The 22,381-nt window shown below is 48.3% G+C and overlaps 5 protein-coding genes across 6 annotated transcripts; 2 read left to right on the top strand and 3 right to left on the bottom strand.

The window, feature by feature from the left end:
- The first annotated feature begins 2,724 nt into the window (after positions 1-2,724).
- LOC112898316 (transcription factor AIG1-like) lies at positions 2,725-3,506 on the top strand. The gene is made up of 2 exons (XM_025966662.1): positions 2,725-2,886; positions 2,958-3,506. The coding sequence occupies exons 1-2, from the start codon at positions 2,725-2,727 to the stop codon at positions 3,504-3,506; spliced, it is 711 nt and encodes a 236-aa protein (XP_025822447.1).
- Positions 3,507-7,638: 4,132 nt separating this feature from the next.
- Positions 7,639-8,406, top strand: LOC112897258 (vegetative cell wall protein gp1-like). Its single transcript, XM_025965524.1, has one exon. It carries the CDS (start codon positions 7,695-7,697, stop codon positions 8,193-8,195), a length of 501 nt encoding a protein of 166 aa, XP_025821309.1. The 5' UTR covers positions 7,639-7,694; the 3' UTR covers positions 8,196-8,406.
- A 159-nt stretch (positions 8,407-8,565) lies between these two features.
- Positions 8,566-11,483, bottom strand: LOC112897257 (IMPACT family member in pol 5'region). Of its 2 annotated transcripts, none has more exons than XM_025965523.1 (6): positions 11,120-11,483; positions 10,778-10,819; positions 10,583-10,698; positions 10,293-10,398; positions 10,147-10,200; positions 8,566-9,031 (listed from the first exon to the last, which is right to left on the bottom strand). In XM_025965523.1, the coding sequence occupies exons 1-6, from the start codon at positions 11,405-11,407 to the stop codon at positions 8,882-8,884; spliced, it is 756 nt and encodes a 251-aa protein (XP_025821308.1). In that variant the 5' UTR covers positions 11,408-11,483; the 3' UTR covers positions 8,566-8,881. The 2 variants fall into 2 exon arrangements, with proteins under 2 accessions (XP_025821308.1, XP_025821307.1); XM_025965522.1 differs by having other exon boundaries at positions 8,566-9,037; positions 11,120-11,475.
- A 512-nt stretch (positions 11,484-11,995) lies between these two features.
- LOC112897972 (ATP synthase subunit d, mitochondrial-like) lies at positions 11,996-15,027 on the bottom strand. Its single transcript, XM_025966379.1, has 5 exons — positions 14,727-15,027; positions 13,791-13,872; positions 12,847-12,911; positions 12,619-12,705; positions 11,996-12,503 (listed from the first exon to the last, which is right to left on the bottom strand). The coding sequence occupies exons 1-5, from the start codon at positions 14,898-14,900 to the stop codon at positions 12,402-12,404; spliced, it is 510 nt and encodes a 169-aa protein (XP_025822164.1). The 5' UTR covers positions 14,901-15,027; the 3' UTR covers positions 11,996-12,401.
- A 4,272-nt stretch (positions 15,028-19,299) lies between these two features.
- LOC112897671 (AT-hook motif nuclear-localized protein 28-like) lies at positions 19,300-20,705 on the bottom strand. The gene has a single exon (XM_025966021.1). It carries the CDS (start codon positions 20,513-20,515, stop codon positions 19,607-19,609), a length of 909 nt encoding a protein of 302 aa, XP_025821806.1. The 5' UTR covers positions 20,516-20,705; the 3' UTR covers positions 19,300-19,606.
- Positions 20,706-22,381: the final 1,676 nt, after the last annotated feature.

Here is a 22,381-nt window from a genome sequence, read left to right on the forward strand (position 1 = left end):
TATTTTTTTTACTTTTAAAAAAATACAAAACCACCTTCGAAACCAGTCTAAGAGCCAAATTTGCCCGGTTTTGACAGTTGGATGGCTTATGTTATCTGATTTTATAGCTGAAGGTTAAAAATCAAACTTTTACTGTATTTCAAGAGTGAAAATCAGACTTTTCTCTTTTAAGTATGCAATCGTAAAGGTCCTTTTTGTTGGGGCCCCCATATCAAAGTCGCCGAGCATTTTAGGTTTTAGCTCTATGAATTGGGTGGAGAGAAGCATTATCTACTGTCGGAGGAAATCTCCAGTCGGGTGGTGGAAGGATGGGTTTGGAGGAGACCTAGGAGCACTTAATCGATGAGCGGATGAACACAGGAAAGACACGAGGATTTTAGAGTGGTTCGGGCCGCCGGAGCGTAATACCCTACGTCCACTTGGGAGTTGTATTGATTGTAGTAGTCCTGGGTCCAACTTCACTTGAGTTCTAACGGGTGCACTCTCCCTTTTATAGTCCAAAGGAGGTGCTTACATTGAGCGGGGCCCCGACAGGTGGGTCCGGCCAACAGGAGCTTGTTTTATGAGATATGGAGATCTTCATCTCCAGCTCCTCACTGTAGTCCTCACGATTGGGAAGTTGACGTGCGTATCCACAATCGGGATATGGCCGTGCGCCGCCTTGCGGGTACAGTGACAGCAGTATTACCCAACAGTGAAGCCGTGCTGCCACTGTTGGGTCAGAACCTGTCAGCGCGAAGAAGCAGCGCTGACCCGCCGCGCCGTTGCCTCCGCGCGCACTGTTGCAGCGCACGCCTTGGCTCACCTGTTGCAAGCCATCATTACCCACACGCGCGGCGCCGTGATGGGACAACATGCCGCCTGGCTGCGCGCAGAGCACAGGACGCGCTGCCTTCAGATCAGGCGGGCTTACCGTGGTGTCAGCCTACCTGCCCTGTGTGTCAGTGGCAGGCCATACTTTTGACTTGGGCGCACCCAGCCCACCTATCCGCATTTAATATGGTAGTTGGGCTGGAGTCCTGCGAAGAGCCTTCTGCCACGGGCACGTGGCAGGGCCAGCCCCGCTCCTACCACGGAGGCGGCATGTGGCGGCACCAGACCCCTCCCCCGGGGGAGGGGGGTCCAAGCCCCCGAAGCCGGTCAGAGCGGTCAGGCCCGTGGAGGTCTGGCCGCCACACGTGGCGGCCCCGGACCTCCCTGGGGAGTCCGGGTCCGAGGGGCCACCCGAGAGCACCCCTACCCTCATAGGCACGTGGAGGCTCTGGACCTATAAGAGCACGGGGAAGGTCCGGAGACCATGATCCTAGCTGTCAGGCCTAGGCCATATGCCACATCACCCAGAGGACGAGGAGGAAGTTACGGATAGCAAGACGCTAAGGGTCTGGACACCCTAACAGAAGGTACCCCTGTCTATATGTACCGACTAAAACATAACTACTACTTTATTGCGGTGTTCATCTAGTAATTTTGTAGGAAATGTTTCGAGACCGTGAAATAGAATAGACCTATGAACAAAATGCCGGTCCAAAAAAAAGGTTTAAGCTGGCTCGAGTTCACCCATCCATGGCCCGAAAACGGCTGGTGGAAACTGTTTAGGGTCAGGCCCGCATAGCTATTTTGGAACCAAAGCAAGCAAGATGGCCCGGTCCGTTGTTTGTATTCGGATCCCAAGTGCTAAAATTTAATCCTATCATATCGTATGTTTCCATATCAATTAGGAGAACTAAGCATAAGCTAATTATAGAACTAGTTGCAAAAACGTAGAGCTAATTCACAAAATTAATATATCAACCTTAATTAATCCATAAATTAGTATATATTTACTGTAGCATCACAAAGACTAATTATAGATTAATTAAACTTAATAGATTCGTCTCGCGAATTAGTCTAGGACTTATAGAATTAGTTTTATCATTAGTTTATATTTAATATTTATAATTACCAACTAAATATTTGATGTGATAGGCCTAAAGTTTAGCCCAGCCGGTCCAAATAGAACCTCAGGTCTACTCGGGGATCAATGAATTTCTTGTTCCCAAACGAGATATCCGGACGGGTAATTTTTCAAGCAGCAAAGCTTCGCTCTGCAGCAGCAGCGTTTTGGCCGCCGACGCTTTTCGCTGACCAGCCGACAGGTTACGTTCCAAGGGAACGTGGAAAAGCATCCCCCAGCCCAGCAGGAATTCTGAACCCCAACCAAAGAAAGGCTGCCGCGCCCCTCCTGACGCAAAGCAACGCCGCGATCAGCCACAGGCGCCGTGTCGCTCCCATGTCCCCGAGACGCGACGCGACGTGCCGGCCGGCCTGCCTCCTCGCCGCCGCCCGACGCTTCGGCTCCGGGGCTAGGCCGGCCGCGCGCGGCCGACGAGGAAAAAGCGTCCCCCGTCCGGGCAGTCGAGCCCCGTTTCCACCGCGCGCCAGGCGCCAAAACAGCCGTCGTCGCGGGCGCCCGGCGCTGACGCCAGCCAGCCAGCCCCGAACAAAAAGGGGGCGCACCGCGTGTCGGCGCGCGGCCCGAGCTCTGCGCAGTCACTGCGCCCGGCATGTCGCGGTCGCCTCCTGGGGTTCCCCGCCGGCTCGATCGACGGCTCCTTTTTAAACGCCCCGGCCCGCGACGCTTCCGATTCCGGTCGATCGCCAGCCAAGCGGCACGAGCTTTTTCACGGCAGCTGGTGTCCGCTCAGTTCGTGGACCGGTTGGCGAGCGGTGAGAGGCGGCAGAGAGATGGTGGTGACGGACGGCGGAGTGGAGGGGGAGCGCCCGGCGCCAGCGCCGGCGGTGCGGAAGGAGCGGGGCCGGAGCCACAGCGAGGCCGAGCGCAAGCGACGGCAGCGGATCAACGCGCACCTCGCCACGCTCCGCACCCTCGTCCCCTCCGCATCCCGGGTACGTGCGCGCGCTACGCGAGCGAGTCCACCGAGACGAAGCTAGGCATGGGCTGACATGCGCTCGTGCAGATGGACAAGGCGGCGTTGCTGGGCGAGGTGGTGCGGTACGTGCGGGAGCTTCGCGGGAAGGCGAGCGAAGCGGCGGAGGGCGTCGGCGCCGGCGTCATCCCCGGGGAAGGCGACGATGTGGGCGTCGAGGAGGAGGAGGACGACCGCTGGCGGCCCGGAGGCCGCCGCTGCGGCACCGGCGGGCTGCTCGGGACGGGCGCCGCCGACGGCCGCCTGCCGCCGCGGCGCGTCAGGGCGTGGGTGTGCTGCGCGGACCGCCCGGGGCTCATGGCCGACCTGGGCCGCGCCGTGCGGTCCGTCGGGAACGCGCGCCCCGTCCGCGCCGAGATCGCCACCGTTGGGGGGAGGACCCGCGGCGTCGTGGAGCTGGACGTCTGCCGCGACGACGACCACGTGGCGGCCGCAGCCACGGACAAAGGCGGGGCGGTGGCGCTGTCCACGCTGCGGGCGGCGCTGCGCGCCGTGCTGCTCAACCGGGAGGACCACCTCGCCGCCGCCGAGGGGTACAAGCGGCCGCGCTTCTCCGCGCAGATCGCCAAGGTGAAGTGAACGGCGTGACGAGCTAGGCGGCGGCGGTGGCAAAACGAGGCCCCTGCTGAGACACTCGATCGTACGCCTGTCTCTTCGTGCTAGTCTGATTCTACGTGCCATTCAACAGTTGTACTTGCAAAGTATAGAACGGTCGTATGCAGACTTGTCGGGTATACTGTTTTGCGACAGTGGAATTTAGGGCAGCGTGGTGCTGATGGGTTGGAGACTTGAGGGCTAGACATGCCACACTGCATGAACAGAAGGAGCTAGTTCTTGAGATTCTGTAGGTGTGTGCAGTGTGCTGAGCCTTTCCACCTCTTGTAAACAAGGAATTGTTGACTAGTTCTATGTAGTCTTCAGAAGAAGAAGAAAAAATAGTTTTGCTTATTCAAAGTCTCTTGAAAATGCCTTCTCTCCCGATCACCTAAAACTAGCTTAAAACATCACACGTATTCGAGTAATTTGAGCAACGTCGTCTTCCCCACCATCGTGATGGCTCCGACGAGTTAGGTTTCGAGATCTGGGGGTCGGGGAGGCGATACACTTATGTTTATAGTTGGCCAAATAGATCGTCCGGCACGACCCGGCCCTAGCACGGCTTGGCTGCCCGGCCCTATCTAGCAAGATCAGTTGCCTGGGCTGGGCTGCCCGCCGTGCCGACTCAGCGGCCTAGGCGCGACCCTAAGCCTCCAAAATAGGGCTAGGCCGTGCTGCTCGGCACGCCGGGCTCATAGTGCTCATGCCAGCCTGGGCTTAGATCGGGCGGAGCAGAGGTCGGAGCGGCCGGCGGCGGGGCGAAGAGGAAGCGCTGGAGGTCGGAGCGGCCGGCGGCGGGGCGAAGAGGAGGCGCTGGAGGTCGGAGCGGCCGGCGGCTGGGCGGAGAGGCCGCGCAGGAGACTAGCGGCGGCGGCCGGCGCGCGGAGAGACCGAGCGAGGAGGCTGGAGCAGGAGCGGACGAACGGAGAGGGCCGAGCGGCGGCTGTCGAGCGGAGCCATGGGTTCGCCGGCGGGCAGCGAGCAGGAGGGAAGCGGTGGCGGGCGGGAGAGGTGGCAGGCGGGTAGCCAGAAGCAGCTAGGGTTGGGTTAGAATTTTAGTTTTATACGGGCCGATCAGACTGCCAAAATAAACGGGTCATGCCTGGGCCGCACGACGAGCCACACATGCGGCCCAAGCACGGCACGACCTATCAGACTGTGCCGGCCCAGGCACGATGTGGATAGGGCCAGGCCGTGCTTCAGGCCGCCCACGAGGCACGGCCCGTTTGGCCATCTACTTGTGTTCAATGGCGCTGCCAGTTATGGACGCTATTGGACATCTGGTACTCTAGTTGGCTTGTTGAAGTGACAACTTGGCCCAGTGCACATGAATAAGAGCCGGATCATGGAAATTAAAGGAGGTGCAAGAGCATCTTCAATAGATTACTTAGACCGGTCTCAATGCACAGTTTCATTGTACAATTACCAAAACTAAGAACTCGGTAACTGTTCCAGAGGAGTATTATGGTGATGAAACTTCTCTCATATCCTATAAAACTCCCCCTGCTCTCTCCTCTTAATGACTCTACCATGTCAGTAAATTTGCTGATGTGGTATGACATTTAATGCTCATGAAACCCTTTATGAAACCCCCATTGACATTGGCCTTATACTCCCCTTACACTCCCTCGTTCATTTTTATAAGGTATAGTATAACATAGCACAGTCTTTCATATAATATTTTGATCATTCATTTATCATATAGTATATCATTTATGGTTATAAACTTATAATATGGTAAAGTATATTTATTACGAATCGAATTATATAAAGTTTACATTAAAAAATAAAAAATTAATAGTCAAACTATTGGTCAAAGATTGCAAAGTTTAAATCTTGATATGCGTGTGCGCCTTATAAAAATAGATGAAGTGAGTACCTCACACCTAAAATACATACTCTCTCGTTACCGATAATAACTTTTGTGATTTTGGTAATGGTTGCTGCAGCAGACTACTAAAATCTAATCACCAAAGATAGGGTAGAGAGATAATCTCCTTCATTTAGGGGAGAGGGAGATGTATTCTGGAGATGTAATCTGCTAGAGCACCTCTAATTACTAAAGTATTAATTTTTTAGTATTGGAGATATGGATGAACAATCTGCTGGAAATGCTCTAAGAGGTTGTTTGGATACCGGATGTCGGTTGACTATTTTCTTTTTCTATAAACCGAAGGAAAAAAAATTCAATGAGAGTGTTTGGAAGTGTTGCTGGCGCAGTGCTGCAGATGCATCAACCTACAACAATTGACTAGGTGGCTTCTGAGTGCCTATTTGGCGGGACTTATTTTGTCTCTGGCTTCAACTGTTTCATGTTTCATATAAATTGAGATACTGTAGCGTAAAGCCGTTTTGTAACCCTTGCTAAAATGAATCGGAAGCCAGGTGAAGCCACTTTTTTGGCTCATCTCGTTTTGGCTTCACTAGTGAAGCCATTTTGGGAGAAACCCTCCCAGACGGCCCCTAGGCTATGCAACTTTAGCCGCAGTCGCTAAAAAGTTAAGCGAAAAATCTGATTTATACCTTTGAAGTATCATAGAAGTTCGATTTTCAACCTTCAACTATAAAATTATATAAAATCAGATAATATAGTCCATCCAACCGTTGAAACCGGACAAATTGGTCTTTAGAGTGGTTTTGAAGGTGGTTTTGTACTTTTTAAAAAAGTAAAAAAATCTAATTAGATCCGAAAATTAAAACTAATTCATTTTAAATCAGAAAAATATAAAACTAGTACCAAAATTTTCTAAAAAATATAACCTATCTATTATAGCTCTATTTGATTCTGATTTATTCAAAAATAATAGGCATAACTACAAGCAATCAAATACTATGAACATAAAAAAAAATTTGAACGGAATAACTGACAAGAATAATACCAATAGATAGGTTATATTTTTAGAAAACTTTTTATACCCATTTTGTATTTTTTTATTTAAAACAAATTACTTATAATTTTTTACTTTAAATTTGAATATTTTTAATTTTTATAAAATGAAAAACCAACTTCGAAACCACCTAAAGGGCCAAATTCGTCCGGTTTTGATTGTTGGATGGCCTATGTTATCCGATTTTGTAATTGAATGTTAAAAATCGGATTTTGGTAACAGTTCAAGGGTGCAAATTGGATTTTCCCAAAAATTAAAAGTGATCAGGTCGAATGGTGTCACATATTCATGAACAGAGGTAGTATTAACCTACACATGCACGCTCCACGCTCTCCATGTATTAAAGGGGCAAGGAAAAGACTTACATGCGCCTCATTTGTGCATTGGCAGCTGTTTCCTTGATTATTATTGGCCTGTTGGTGTCCATACGAGTTAAAAGGCAACATTTGAGAAGAAACTAGTGGAGAGTCAAGGATGGCTAGAGTACCTTATATTAAGGACTTTCAATGCCTTATATTTGAGTAAGAAATAAGAAACACGTTCAGCGCGAAAACCAAAGAAGGGAGAAGGTAGATAGGAACTGGAAAAGAGAGGAGGATTGGATGGGAATTTATTTTGGAACTATGAATTAGGAAGATACTAAGTGTAGATAGCCTGATTTACAAGTTTTAAACATTCTTATATTCGTCTGCAAAACTCATGCCATTTCTGGCTTCGAAACGTTATTCATCGATATATTCCATGGAACGGTTTCAGCGTGTACGTCCAAGTAATGGAAGTTCTGAATGTGACTCCACTCTAGTTTTCATCGATACTCCCGCATAGCAGTAGCGAAAGGTCGAACGTTAAAATTGCACGTCTCTTTACCCAATAACTGGCGTGCGATGTGAACAGGTTCTCACTCAAAATTTTGATATATCACATTTACAAATTTAAACGGTTCAACTAGAAGATGTCTACTGAATTTCTCACCGGCGAGCATGTCAAAAGCTCAGAGCAACAATCCAACAACTGGTCTGTCCATCAGTTCAACAATTGAGCAAGAAGTTCCCAACTCCCTGAACTACAAACCCCAAGCACATTGGTCGGTAAACCACCAAGCCCAGGTGCGTTCAGAAGCCAGGGCACAGGTCAACAACCAACGATACCATTGCTCTTGCTCACCTGACCACATACTGCTATAAATAGTCCCAGCACCAGGAGCTTCACAAAATCACAGGTATCACCAAAAATCAAAACATTTCTAGTAGCCCCCCAGCAAGGAGAAACTTTCTGTGTCACCATGGCTCGTTGTGGACCTAGTTGCCGTCTTCTCGTCCTGCTCCTAGCCTTGACAGCCTTCAATGGCAGTTTCGCAGCACGCCATCTTTTGGACACAGCAGCTGCACCAGAGGCTGCACCGGCTCAGCCATCCACACCAGCGATTCCAACCACACTGCCCCCAGTTCCTTCCATACCAGCAGTTCCAACCACACTGCCTCCAATTCCTTCCATTCCAGCGGTCCCAAAGGTGGCAATCCCACCAATTCCATCCATTCCCATTCCAAAGGTCGCCCTGCCACCAGCAGCCTCTGGCACAATCCCATCTCTACCAAACCCTGTGATTCCGACCACCGTGTCAACCATTCCTGCAGTGCCGGTTACATTGCCACCAATTCCCTCAATTCCCACTACTGTGCCATCAATTCCAACCACGATGCCAACAACAATCCCTACCATTCCCGGGCTCCAGATGCCACCGATTCCATTCACCACCCCACCCCCACAAACCGCCAGCCCTTGAAGTTTATGGTAGCAGGAGACTTCTATTTATTACTGTTAGTCAGGAATTTGATTTGTCATATGTGATCACTATCAGTGTATTTGTCATGTTTGTTCTGCTATTTGGATGATACTGGCTACCATTTTGTGTGATTGTGAATGCAGCCAGTCGACTGTACTGAGTATTGTACCATATTGTCTTCTGTTAATAAAGTATTACTTTTTTTTTTTTACATTTGCGAGCAAGATAAAGATTTGGGATGAGACTTCAAGTGGCTTAGATATCAAGTGTTTGAGCAAACCCTCAAAGCACTAGAGCATGCAGATAGTACAGCAAAAATTCTGATTACTATGACAGTACTACTAGAACATGGAAAGGGAAAACTGGAACAAAGATCATAAATCTATTAACATTGTGAAATTTAAAAGACAGAAGACTATACAGTGTAAACTGGGGCAATTCAATATGGTCTAGCTGTTAGCTCAAACAAGATACCAAATATTTCTGATGCCTACATGCTGGGTGAAAAATAAGCCATGAAGATTCCAGAAAAGGGAAATGAGTATCAAAGCAGGAGGGAATGAAGAGCTGGCTTGCAAGTGCAGAGGATTTGAGTGTTTCCATACTTACAATCAACTAGCAGAAGCTGTACCAATTCTAACTTACACCAGTGCAACTGAAAAATAATCCTTATCCTTGCCTGCCATTTATAGAAACAGTTCTATTTTCCTGCTGCAAGCTGAATTCACTGCATTTCCAAGATCCTCAATTTTTTCATATCCCACTTTGAACATGACCATAACAGTACCATCTTTGCCAGTGTCATAGTCTTGTTTAATATCTTCAGCTTGGAAATGCTGCAGCTGTTTGAAGATTTAATTCAGTCATAGAAATAAAAAAAGAAGTCATAAGCATGTCAAATGAATAAGGATTAAACAGATGCCCATATGCCAACAGGCAGCAGAACTTGTGTGACAACAGAGTTTTTTTTTATTTTTGTGTGAGTCTGTGTCTGTGTGTGCGTGCGTGCGTGAAAAACATCTACCTCCAGGGATTAACGTTAGCTCTTGCAACCTAGAATTTAGATCACATGACCATGGGTTCACTAAGCTTTGCTGATTTTTTTTTGATAACCAGTCAGGTTTCAACCTGTTTTACTTTACAGTCCAGAAATCACTATCACCCCCAACGGGGCACATATCAATCCAGTATCAACTTCCAGAACCTTGGATGCTTAAACATTCCAGCCCCATATGCTAGCATTAGCAAAGTAAGAATATTGAAATCATTTTCAAACAATCTGGAGCTAGGATGTCAGTTTGGTGTCAAAATACAAATAACTCCGCTCAATTGATTTTGTAAACTAAGAGTAAAACTTCATGCAGTTGTAGATCGGGCCAACTGCGCCTGAATGTAAATAGACAATCAGGAATTCAACTCTGCTCAGCTAGGGTCCCAAAGTAGTGTACCAAAAAAGAACACCAGCTCAACAATTTTTAAGAAACAAGATATAGCAAGTATATATTGATTGTTTAGACTCTTTAAACAAAAAATAAGAATACTTTTTATATTTAACCAAACTACTGGTCATAGGAAACCTTCTACTTCTAGCTTGCTGCAAGAGGCACAAAGTTGCTGTAATCAGGTCACTAGTAACAGGAAGTACAAAAACTACACACTGTATGGCAGATCAAATAAGTAGACGTATAGCTAGTCAATTCTGGATATTGTTTTTTGGAAGTGTATTCTGTATATCATTGCATGAACATAAGAGGTGGATGCGCATATTAGGTAAACTAACCTAGATTTTTAAAGATAATTTCTTAGCATCACTACACTGACACCACAAATGCACTTTGACATGCTTACAACAGTTATAGACTAAGCTTCCATCAAGGATATGAAAAGTGTAGGTAAATCCAGTTTTATAATCTGTGCTATACGTTCTTTAAAGCAAGATGATTAGAATTACCTGATGATAGACAGTGCCCAACAGATCAAACGGTACCTCCATACCAACACGAGCCTGGAATGTAAATACACACCATGTAAGAACTATACCTAACATGTAACAAGCAACAAGAAAACAAATATGCTAAATAATTAAACATCGATCACCTTTGGTTTCACAAGGCAAGTAGGAGCATCTTTAAGGCATTCAGAAGCAACCCCACCATAAGCTCTGACCAGCCCACCAGTACCCAATTTTATGCCTCCAAAATATCTGTTCAGGTTGTTTAAAACAGAAAGGTAAAGTAAAGAATAATCACATGGAAAGTGTATCCTATCAAAATATGTGGTGGAACATACACTGTATGGATGATACCAGTTACTGATAACTAAAGCCAATTGGGTAAATCATGATTGAAGAACATATGAATAGAGTGTTTTACTTACAAAATGATTACCTAATGACAACCACCATGACCATATCAATGCCCGAAGAAATGATGGCAGAGTAAATTGGCTTCCCAGCAGTGCTAGAAGGCTCACCATCATCGTTGTAACGGAATTGCTCTCCCAGCTAAACACAAATTCGCACAAGATTGGTTCACTGTTGAACACACATACATGAATAGCAGGCTTTAGATGGGACTACAAACCTTGTATGCCCAGCAATTATGGGTAGCTTTTGGATCCTTGACCTATCACACAGAACCAAGTGGATAAGTTAACAGAGTTACGGATCACAGAAATAGTTCGGTACTTTGTAGCATGGATAAGTTTGCAGTGCAGATTAGTGGAAATACTGGTTGGGAGTTGCATGAATGAATTCCTCGATGCAGTATTTCTAGTATTTGAATTGCTCCACATTAGTTACCAGCTACCGGAATTACAGCGAAATTGCAACGCTAACTATAAGATGAGGCACAGATTCTGCTGCAGCTGGACATGAGGAATTATGACCTCGCTAGAAGATAAACGCCGGAGGGAGGGAGGAGCACCTCGTCGAGAAAGGCCATGGCGGCGCGCTCGTTGGGGACGGGAGCGGCGATGGCGATGAACTTGCTGCGCTTGATCTCGCGCTCGCAGCTCACGCGCCCCACGAGCGTCGTGTACGGGGAGGGGGCCGCGGATGACGAGGATGGGGACGCCATGGCCCGGGCGGCCGCCGGGGAGGGGGAGGCGCTGGCGCAGGAGAAACTACGCTGGACTGCGGCGGCGGCGGCGTCTGGCTGGGAGAGCAGCAGGGGAAGGGAGCGGAGGCGTGGGGATGCGCGCACCGCCGCCATGTCGCGGGGCGCGTGGCTTGGTGGAAACCGTGGGTGCGCGACGCACCGGTTCCGTGTAGCGGCCGGAGCTACTCGCTGGGCCAGTGGGACCTCGCGGCTTCCGAGTCAGTGACAGGTGGGACCATCCTTTCTCCAATCCCGGACTTCAATTACTCTTGTACACGGCCGTTATTTTTATCTTCTCATTTTTTTTTTCAATAGCTCCACTGGAAATTAATAAATGTAGAGGATGCATTTACAAAAGTATAGATTTTTTCTTAACAAAACTAACTACTACCCGTTTTTAAATATATATGATATCACTGACTTTTTACTTGAGACCGACTCAATTAATTAAATAAAGTAATATATGTACCACCACATCTATCGTCAAATATACTTTAGATTTGACATATAGAGTTTTTTCTATTTGCATAAATATTTATAGAAAAGATGAAAAGTCAAACGAACGAAAAGAGAATTAATAGTGTTATGTATGTAAGAATGGAGGGAGCACATGGATATTTAGCATTCATAAGCACACCACATTTGAGATTAATATATCCATTACGTTTCAAGGTGGTTCATGTCCAAGACGACACCAGAAGCATAAAAAAAGGTTTAAAATGGGCATTAGGCAGCATCAGTGTTACACTTGCACCAAACAGCAAGCGTTCGGACTAAAGACTAACACGTTACTGAAGGCCAGTGGAGGCAAAAAGTCTGCAGAGTCCTCTTATTCAAGTAGAAAGGAGCTAAGGACACAACATATAATCTTTATAAGACAACGGACAATCCTCGAGAAAATGATGAGGTCAAACAAAATGTGTTTAGATGGAATTTCGGGAAAGCTTGACACAGTCGATTGTGTAGGGATTCCACCAAGCCCCATGCACATGTTACGGAAACCACCAGATTTGAGATGGTGGATTTCCCCTATACATATCAGGGCACGGAAAAATTATTGGTTCTTCACAGACATGGAAATGGCCAGATAAGAGTTCCGTTCTGCTCTTCAATATCCCCAGTTGTCATTACGGATTTCATCGTCAAACTTCTGCTTGACTTCAGGGTGCTTCTCAAAGTATTCATCCACTGTCATTGTGCTGATCTTTTTCTGCGCGCCAAACAAGATATCGAAGTGAATGAACATGCCGTCTTAAAAATGACAAATAGATGCGAAAGTTCAGGGAAAGTGGTCTTATATGAGTAGCACTAAAGAATGTCCCCACCTTCATTTCCCTGAGTTCAGCAATTTCCTTCTCTATCCTTTCTGACTCCTTCAGAGACGCTTTCTCAGCCTCCTTCAGTTCAACAACCTACAGATAACATACATATAGGAGCAACAAAAAGCACATCAGTATGCTGGTAGGACAACTCAAGACACAACGAACAGAACAAAAATTTTCATAAGGCAATAAACTTGAAAAGACAATAGTGTGAGAGCAGTAGCTGCTGACCAGAGCGTCAAACTTCGGCTTGTACTCGGGAGTAACGGTGTCAACATACTTGGGGATCTCGATGCCTGCATTTATTACAAGATTTCTATCTCAGCGAGTGAGGTATATAATGAACCAAAAGGACATTTGTTCGGCCGACAATCACCCAGAGAAGTATTTCAATAACTCAGAACTACTTCACAGCATCAGTTTCAACGAAATTGAGGTAGACAAAGGTCCACTATAAGTGAAAAAACAATATGATACATAGTGTTACATGTCCATAGCTTCCAGCAAAAACATGCTAACATATTGCAACACAAGTATTCAATAGAAACACTAAGGCCCTGTTTGGATCCTCCAGCTAATGGTTAGCTAGCTAAATTTAGCTATTATGGATCCAAACAGGTCAGCTAATGGACTAGCTTTGATGTTTCAGCTCATTGAAATAGTATTATTTCATTAGTCGATTGAACCCAGCTAATCCCAACTAAAAACGTCAAAAGACCATATTACCCCAAACCTTCTGTTGAATTTCCTAACACAGGGGTAGCATGGTCTATTCATGTTAACAGTTAGCAACTAGTTGGTGGATCCAAACACATTAGCTAATCTTTAGCTAGCACAGGAGACTATTATCAATTAGCTAGCTAATCATTAGTTGGGGAGTATCCAAACAGGGCCTAATGGAAGGAAATACAATGAATTTATCCTTCAAACACAGTGGAACAATTGTTCTGACTAACAGAAGGAACTGAAACCAGAAACACATTGGCAGATTGGTTTGTAAGTTTCAAAGGTTTATAAGGTATTCATGAGTATAAACCCTTGCCCAGTAACTAGAAAGAAGCTCGAAAAATCAACCGAGCAAGGTAGTTACTTAATAATATCCTCAATGTTACCCAGAAAACACTCCTTTCAGATTTCTAAAAATGAACTTAGTTCCGCAGTACAAGGATACTTACTTTCATAAGCCTCTTTGTACATATCGACCACTTTAGATCCAATTCCTTTTCTGTAGTACTCCCAATCAATCGGTTGGGGTTCCTGCAACAACAAAACACATACACAACTTAGAAAACACATTGATCTAGGATTTAAACTAACATCTGTGGAATATGCAGTACTACAAGTTCATGGGACAATGCATGTCGCGGCTGTCTTGATACTTCAGGAACTTGCAAGATAATGTAGCAATGGAACATGAGGTAAGCATCCAACATGACAGAAAAGGGTCATTCAATTTCCCCTCACTAATCCTATTTCAGAGGAAGCTTGCTGCCTACCAAGGGAGATGTAATTGCAGTTTGAATAATAAACCCCACAACTTACAAGATGCAACAGACATTTCTGGCCAAGAGACAATGCTTGGTTCGCATATGAAGCCAAAAATGATCCCATCTATCAATACAAGAGATATTTACTCTGAAACCTAAGTCTTTAAATGTAATTCCTCCATATTTTCTCTCATCAGGAACAGAACGTAACCTTCCGGATCCTAAGACATGGAGGGCTCCTGTTTTCATTACGATCAATACTAAAACTAAACTAACAATGGCCTCTAAGTGAAATGTAGCATATCAGTCGATCAATTTCGAATAGCAGCAGCCTATCAAGGGGCTGTCCCCTTTCGTACAAATATAATAATATATCCAACCAAGTTAGATCAATAAGAGATCGCTGGTGGTCACACAAAAAAACATACATAAAACGCCCCCGCGTTAAAATAAATCTCAGAAGAATCGGATTGCCTCCACTAGACATTACCTACCGCGCGGCGCAGTCTCTACATCGAGTACTCAAACGGATCGGATCCAATCAGGGGAAGGAAATAGATGGGCGCCAGATCTAGAAACCCTAGGCCAGATCAGCCAGGGGAAGGAGAGAGCAGGATCGAGCACCTGGGAGAACTTGGTCTGGAGCTGGTGGTTTACGTCCTCGAAGGTGCGGCGGAGGGTGGCGAACTCCTTGCGCGCCTCCTCGGAGACGAGCATCTTGGCCATGCCGTCCCAGTCGATCGCCTTGCCGGCCTTCACCGCCATGTCGGCCACCTTCTTCGCGCCGTTGCCGCTCATCTTCGCCGGCCCGCCGCTGCCTCCTCCCTTCCGCCGGCTCCCCTCTCCCGCTGCCGCCGCCGCTGCGCTGCGCTCCGACCGCACGAGGAAATGGGTGTGGTGGTGGATCACGCGTAGTGGGCAGAGTCGCAGGCGGCGGAGTATTTTGGTGGGTTCAAACGGGCCGGGAACAACGACGCCTTGGTTGGGCTTCAATAGGCCGTGTCTAAGGTGCTTCCTTGTAGGCTGGTTGTGCTTAATACCACGCGAAGCCCATTTTTGCATTTTCGGGGAGGGACGACTAAAGCCCATATTGGCGCTGATGATACAGCCCACTGTTTGGCGCTACGCTAGGGGTGTTTTTGGTTGGACCGTGATTAAAAAAAAAAAAAAAGCTGTTTTGAGTGTGGGCTGTGAAAAAACTGCTGCGAAAAATCTGCTGTGGAAAAAAGTAGAAGACCGTTTGGTTAGAACAACTATAAGCTATGGGAAACTGTGTGTTATGGGTGAAATAATTGTAATACCTCTGGGACTGTTTATATACCAAAATACTCGTACAAACCCAATATGTTCACTATTTTGTATGTAAATGTATCTTTTTGATGTATATCCGTGTCAACAAAGGTAAACCTCATGTCAAAGTATATTCTGAGATGTATATTCGTGACGACATGTGTGGTTAACCACTTCGTCCACTGGCACTACCACTTTTCACATGTGAACTATTTATTGCTCCAATTGCACCTTTGAAGTATGGCAAAAAACGGTTCTCTCTCACTCTTGCATGGTATGTAGAAAAAGTAGGATCTCTCGGAATAATATTATCTTTACCTAACTTGCGCATGCACTTAAACATTTCATGAAACTTCATGTGAACTGTCCAAAGCGACCGAGTGAAATGATTTTCAGCTTGTGAAAATGATTGTGGTCCTCCGACAATCCATAAGAACATCGCCAATGACTCAATGGATGAAACATTATTGATAGAGGTCGATCCGTTAGTAGAAACTAGCAAGTCATGAAGTGCCGGCGACGGGCGGGGCGGGGCAGCGCCGGGGCGGGCGGGCCGGGGGGGGGGGCAAGCGGGGTGGGGCGGGAGGCGGGGCAGCGGGTGGGATGGGGACAGGAGATGGGGGTGGGATAGGGCGGGATGAGGCGGGGGCGGAAGACGGGTTGGGGAGATTAGAACAAACCGTTTTCTTCGTAACTAGTGGCAGGTGGGTAATTTTATCTCAAAAGCCACTGAAAGTAGGGGAGGGGTGCTTTTTCATCTGTGCTACGGTGAAAGTTTGGCTTTTGCAAAAATAAAAACAGCTTGAAAAGCCCAACACCCACACCCTAACCAAGCGAGATTCATCTCCAACGGAAAGAAAAATTCTTCCATCCATCAAAAAAGAAAAGAAAGGAAAATTCGAAGAGAGAACGCGTGGAGCAGCAACGCTGGAGAACTGATCCGGGCAGCAGGTTGAGCCGAGCGCGTCAAGCAAAGGAGGTACCGGGGGGCCAGGGTGGCGCAAGTACACAGGAAGCGCCTGCCAGAAAAGCAGCGAAAGCAGGCCGGCGGGCAGCCGAGAGCGTCGTCCCTTCGAGGAAAGCAGAGAAAGCACGCTCTACTGCAGCGGCACAGCAAACGTATCGGCATCCACATCGCGATCCGTCCCGTCGGCCGGACCCCAGGGCTTTCCCGAAAGCTGGGCGCTGTCGCGCGGCATCGCCGACGGAATAACCCCGGCGATCTCTTGCTTCGGCGGCGCGCCTCCTCCCGGCCTGGCTGGGATCGGCCCCGTTCCGCCGGTCGACAACCACGCGCCGACGCGCCGGTGCCACGGCGTGGCCACGCTCCCACTGATGCAACGCTGGAGTGCATGCTGGCGGCCTGGTGCACGCAGAGCTGCATGCCGCGCCCAGAGAGGAGCTGGGCCTGGCCGCCTGCTGGGTAGCACATGGAAGAAGAGAGCATGCGGACATGCGGTGCATGCCACAGACAGTTGCCGGTCGACGTGCGCGCCGTCGCGCTACGCCACGGCTGAGGGGCTGACGATCGATCCCAGGCGTGGGCCTGAGGTTTCCAGCCGAGGGAAGCCCGAGCTTGCTTTGTCTGCCCGCCGCCCAACGGGCAACGGGGTCTTCCCGGAACCCAGGTTCACCGTTCATGCACCTATCCTGTCGCGCGCCATGCATGACATGGCCGGGCTGTCCCATGGCAACATCCGCACACATCTGGCGCGAAGATGGGCTCGCAGGGACGGCAAGGCCTGTCTCATCGGCACAGTGAGAGTAATGTTCCCAGCAAGTACGCAGCAGCAACTTGCACTGGCCAGCGTCCAAACCACGTGGATGAGTAAAAGATAGATAAGATGCCAGTACACCCTACTCCAACGCAGGGTGTGTTCGTTTTCTAGGATCTAAAGTTTAGAGATGTCACATCAAAACGAATCTTATCATTTAGAAGTGTTAAATAAAGTCTAATTACAAAACTAATTGCAGAATCGTAGGGCTAATTCGCGAGACGAATCTAATGAGGTATATTAGTCCATGATTAGCGGATGATTACTGTAGCATCAATGTGGCAAATTATGGATTAATTAGGCTCATTAAATTTATCTCGCGAATTAGCACCCATCTGTGCAAAAAGTTTTACAAACATATTTTATTTAATATTTCTAAATAGCAAGATTCTCTTTAATGTGACGGGTCTAAACTTTAGAGGGGAGGAAACGAATACACCCTTAGGCGATGCCGGATTTCAGCTAACAGGCCAGTTGATAGCTTTATTATCAACCAGCTACTCAACCATTACAATCTAATAAGAGCATTTACAATCTATCGCAATGAACAAACGTGTTTCTTTAAGATAACCTAGCCGTCACTCTTTCTGAACCTCTATCTCTTAGTCCATGCAATAGATATTGCGATTTCCCCGACTCGTCAAGGTTAGGGTTAAACAAACGTCATGTTTCGTGCAGCTGTTTGGACTAAGAAAGAGGTCACATACACTACTACACAAAATATTTTTCATGACGGGTAAAACAGTATTTACAAGGACGGGTACGGTACCCGCTCACGTATAATAAATTAAGAGGGTATAATATCTGGTGGAGGCCAGCAGAACAACGATGGCGGCCAGCAAGGAGTCAAAGCAGCATTGTAGTCAAACGATAGTGTGGTGAGTGTAGAAACAAAGTGATCATGCCGTAGTTGATGAGGTCGGGAATGATGACCGATAGGCGGAATAAGGGTATGGTCGTACGGATAATACGATAGGAAGAGGAAGAGGTGGCTGAGCAACAGGAAAAGGCTACGACGAGGTCTCGGTAAATGGATGCATGCTTCGGCGAGATAATCTGTTATGGCGGAAGTGCGGCGTACAAACGGGTAGGGGCAGAGATATAAGGGACATCTGGAGGAGAAAAGGATACATAATTAAATGCCATAGAAATCAAGTGTCATGACAAATGATTGAGGTGCAAAATAATCACAACTACTCCTTCCGTTTTAAAATATTCCATTTTAAAATATAGATCGTTTTAATTTTTTAAAATTCACAGTATATTTACTATGTATCCAGATATAATATATATCTAGGTACGTAGCAAAATTTATATACAAACCTAGAGAAATTAAAATAATCTATATTTTCAAAATGGATGGAGTATTCCATAAGATTTAGAGCACTTTCACTCGTCCACTTCCCCTTATCTCTAATAATGATGGCTCTTGACAATAATTCTATAACGATCACCACCAACCTTATTTGATGGTGTCTAGCTATTTCTTTGCTTCCCTTGTTCCGGATAATGTCTATCATCTTCCAGTCGCCTATGGACCATGGCTCTAGCGGACTAGCAATGCTACACGTAAGGCCAGTACCAGTGGAAGTTCCATGAAAAGTTTCATGGCATTAAATTCTATACCACATCATCAATTTTGCTAATATGATTAGGAGAGAGAAGAGAAGAAGAGTTTTATAGGATGTGAGAGGAGTTTCATCACCATGAAATCTATCTGGCATGCATCTGGCACAGTTACCTAGTTCTTGATCATCATTGCTGTGCCATGAAACACTGCTAATAGAGTCACACCCAGATTTTCCTCTCCTCAAATCCTAACCCGCCCACTGCACGCAGTGACGACTGTGGGACCACCAACAGATACTCTTTCAGTTTGAAATTATAAAATTTATTTCGTTACATACATACAACACGCCTTGAACCAATAATTACTCTCTCTCTCTATATATATATATTCACACACATACATAATGTTATGTAAAAAAAATAATACCATTAGATGTGTACCCAAAATATGTTCTAAAGAGTATATTTTTGTATGTAGCATGTAAATAAAAGATTAATGAAATGCATATAAATAAAAATTAATGAAGTAATTGTTGGCAAAGGTCCTAACGAGAGGGAGCAAATGACACAGACTATTTGCATGCTTCGATCTCGCCATTGGCATCAAATATGTTTTTATGCAAACAGGAATGCTGAATCCTAACAAAGTAGTGGTAACAACTAGCTGTCCAGCTGGAGCATCTGAAGGCTGAAGCATCAATGTTTCCGATATTAAACCCTAACACTGGCCAGACTATCAAATGTCTCGAGACGAATTAGACGGAAATAATCAGATGTGTAACTATGAAGAAATAGATCGAGCGCCATTGACCGTATAAGAAGCGACGTCCGATGTCAGGAAAAGCATCGTCGTCGGAGGCTCGGAGTTCGTTATTGATACGGCGGCCGTGGGCGCTGTGCGCTTGCCGCCGCCGGCCACACCTCCTGGGACTGGCGACCGTACAAGGGAACCGCCTGAGTCGCCGGAGCCACGCTGAGCAGGTGCGGGCGCAGCCCGCTCGCGTCCTGCGGCTGGTGATGCCCACGGTGTTCGTCGGCTTCGGCGCTGCCGGAGGCGGACGCCGACGCATCGTCCTCGAGGGGGAGCCGGTGGAAGGTAAGGTCGGTGAACGCGGCGGCCAGGACGACGACGGTGGTGGCGGCGACGAGGGGCCCCGCCACGGCGCCCCCCACGATCTGGCCGTGCGGGCCGGCGAGCGACACCGAGAGGTCCCTGACAGCGCGGGGCACCGCCGCTGACATGGACGGGGCCAGGAACGTGGCCGAGATGGAGAGGATCTCGTACCGGCCGCGGAAGACGACGGCCGCGCCGTCCGGGGCCGCGCCGGGGGGCGGCGGCAACGGGTGGCGGAGCGGCACGTCGGCGACGGCGCCCGTCCCCGCGAGCACGCAGATCCCGAGGCCGCGGCGGCGCGCGAAGCCCGCGAGCGCGCGGGCGACGTCCCCGCCGGCGGGGACCTCGAGCACGTGTGGCCGCATGGCCGCCGCGGGCTCCACGTCCCGCGTCACCACCGGCGGCGGCTTCGGCTTGTTCTTGGACCCCGGCGGCCGCCCCCGCCTCCGCTTCCCCGTCTCCACGCTCGCCGCGTCGCCTCCTCCTCCCCCCGAGGTCGCCGCCTCCTGCGGGCCGCCGCCGTTGTTCGCCTCCGCCTCGCCGTCCCGGCTGTTCGCCTCGTCAGAGAAGCACTCCATCTGCCGCTGCTGCTGCGGCCGTGCGAAGTCAGCTTGGCCCACGAGACTGCCGTCGCCACGGCCTCCGTAAAGCCCCTCCCGGTCCATGCTTGCCGCCGGGGCAAACGACACGACAGCGAGGCGCGCGACGGTGAGATGTTTGAGAGTAGCTAGCAGCTAGCTCGGGGTGTAAGGGCAAGAATGGTGGCTGCGTCGTGGTAGTAATAGTAGGAGGAGGGGTCCTCGGCGCCTTTCCATGGCACGCGCATGGCGGGGCAGCTGGGAGACGGAGCACGGGTTTCTTTTGGACTTTTGAGCCGGTCGGCGAGATATAAGCAAGGGTAGGGGATGAGCCGCAGGGACAGACAGGATTGGCCACCGGATCCGGGCGCGAATGATGGATGACACGGGACTGCGACTGGGCCCTGCTGCTTTCATTTTTTCCAATCTTTTGACATCTCACTCGTTCTCATGGCTTGCCTCTTTTGCCCTAGCTAGTATAGTAGTATGGACGGAGACCGGCGGTGGTGGGTGGCGGCTGGATACACTGTTGCCAAGTACACAGACGCCATGCGTCCATGCTGGTGTGCGCGCGGCTGCGTGTGTCAGACTGCCGGTGTGTTCCGGTCGGTGAGGTGTAGGTTGCTTGGGGCGAGTGGAAACTGGCCGAAAAGCGCAGCGCGCGCGGAGCGGAGGCGGATCTGTCGCTCCGGACTGATCGGGGCCCAACCACCGGCCGGCCCGGCCGGTGGCGCCGCCGCATCCTTTGACGGTACGCCAAGCGAGGTAAGGTAGCCACGGGCCACGGCGATCGCCAGCGACGCGCGACCGGCGTGGGCACGGGGGACCGGACGGCCGAGACCGCGCGTGTCGCCTGCCGAAGAAGCACATGCCCCACTGGCCGCCGCCGTTGCATGTTTGCGCGGCGAGCATCAGGTCGGGCAACGAGACAGAGGTGAGGAGGCAGCGATCCAAATTCAAAATGTCCAGCACTCCGCTGAGACAAATGTGTACTTTTCGGCTAACCAGTTGACACTTTATTTAAGCTATATCCGGTAGTACCTTTTTTCTTTCACGAAACACGGCATGATCAGCCCCAGCATACAAGGTTTGATAGACTTCGCTTGTAAATAATTGTGTTATTTATCTGATGACCCATTTCTTGGCATCGTGATGATCCATGACGCGATTTGTGATGTGATCATCTTCTCCAATCTCCAGCGAGTACTCTCCCGTAACTCCCGTGCAGGTAGAGGTGGCTGAATAATCTAATGGCTGGGCTCTAAAAGGGTCGGACTCTAATTTTATTCAATTTTAAACTAAATGTACATAAAAATTAAATTAAATTGTGAAGAGAATACTAGAGCTGCGATCCGTTACCACCCCTGCATGCATCCAACCAGTTTGAGCTAGCGATTGTATGTTTGTCCTGCTTGGTGAACCCTGTATACGAAGTTTCACGGGAAAGGACGTGCAAGAAGTGTATGTGCTGGCTGGCAGCGACTACCAATGGTCAATGGAGGCGGCTATGGTTTTCTGCTAGTTGCTACTCACTCAAAACGTCAAGCGGAGGTCTAACGGTTAGGAAATCAGCATATTTTCAAAGGTGAAATCTAGCAAGAAGACTCCAAGAACTTGTTTGGAACACATTAATAATGTAGGGTTTTATGGGGATTTTTCGCCGAAGATAATTTAGTTCTTGAGGCATAGCAGAGATTTCTCACTCCAATCAAATCACAAGGCGACTGTTCATCACATTCATGGGAGAAAAAGAAAGAAACAGAACTACTCATGCAATAGCTGAGCCACGTTTTCATACCCAAAAAACACACATCTGAGCCAATCCTATCCATGCTACTCGCCGTAATAGCGACGGGCGCTATCAACAAGCATGTGATGCATTAGGCCAACCAGATGTCCAGACTCCAGACAGGCCCCAACCCCCAACTGATCACCTTATCCGATAGACTGGTC

This window comes from Panicum hallii, chromosome 6 (assembly GCF_002211085.1).
Source record: "Panicum hallii strain FIL2 chromosome 6, PHallii_v3.1, whole genome shotgun sequence".
In the NCBI taxonomy this organism is placed as follows: Eukaryota; Viridiplantae; Streptophyta; class Magnoliopsida; order Poales; family Poaceae; genus Panicum; species Panicum hallii.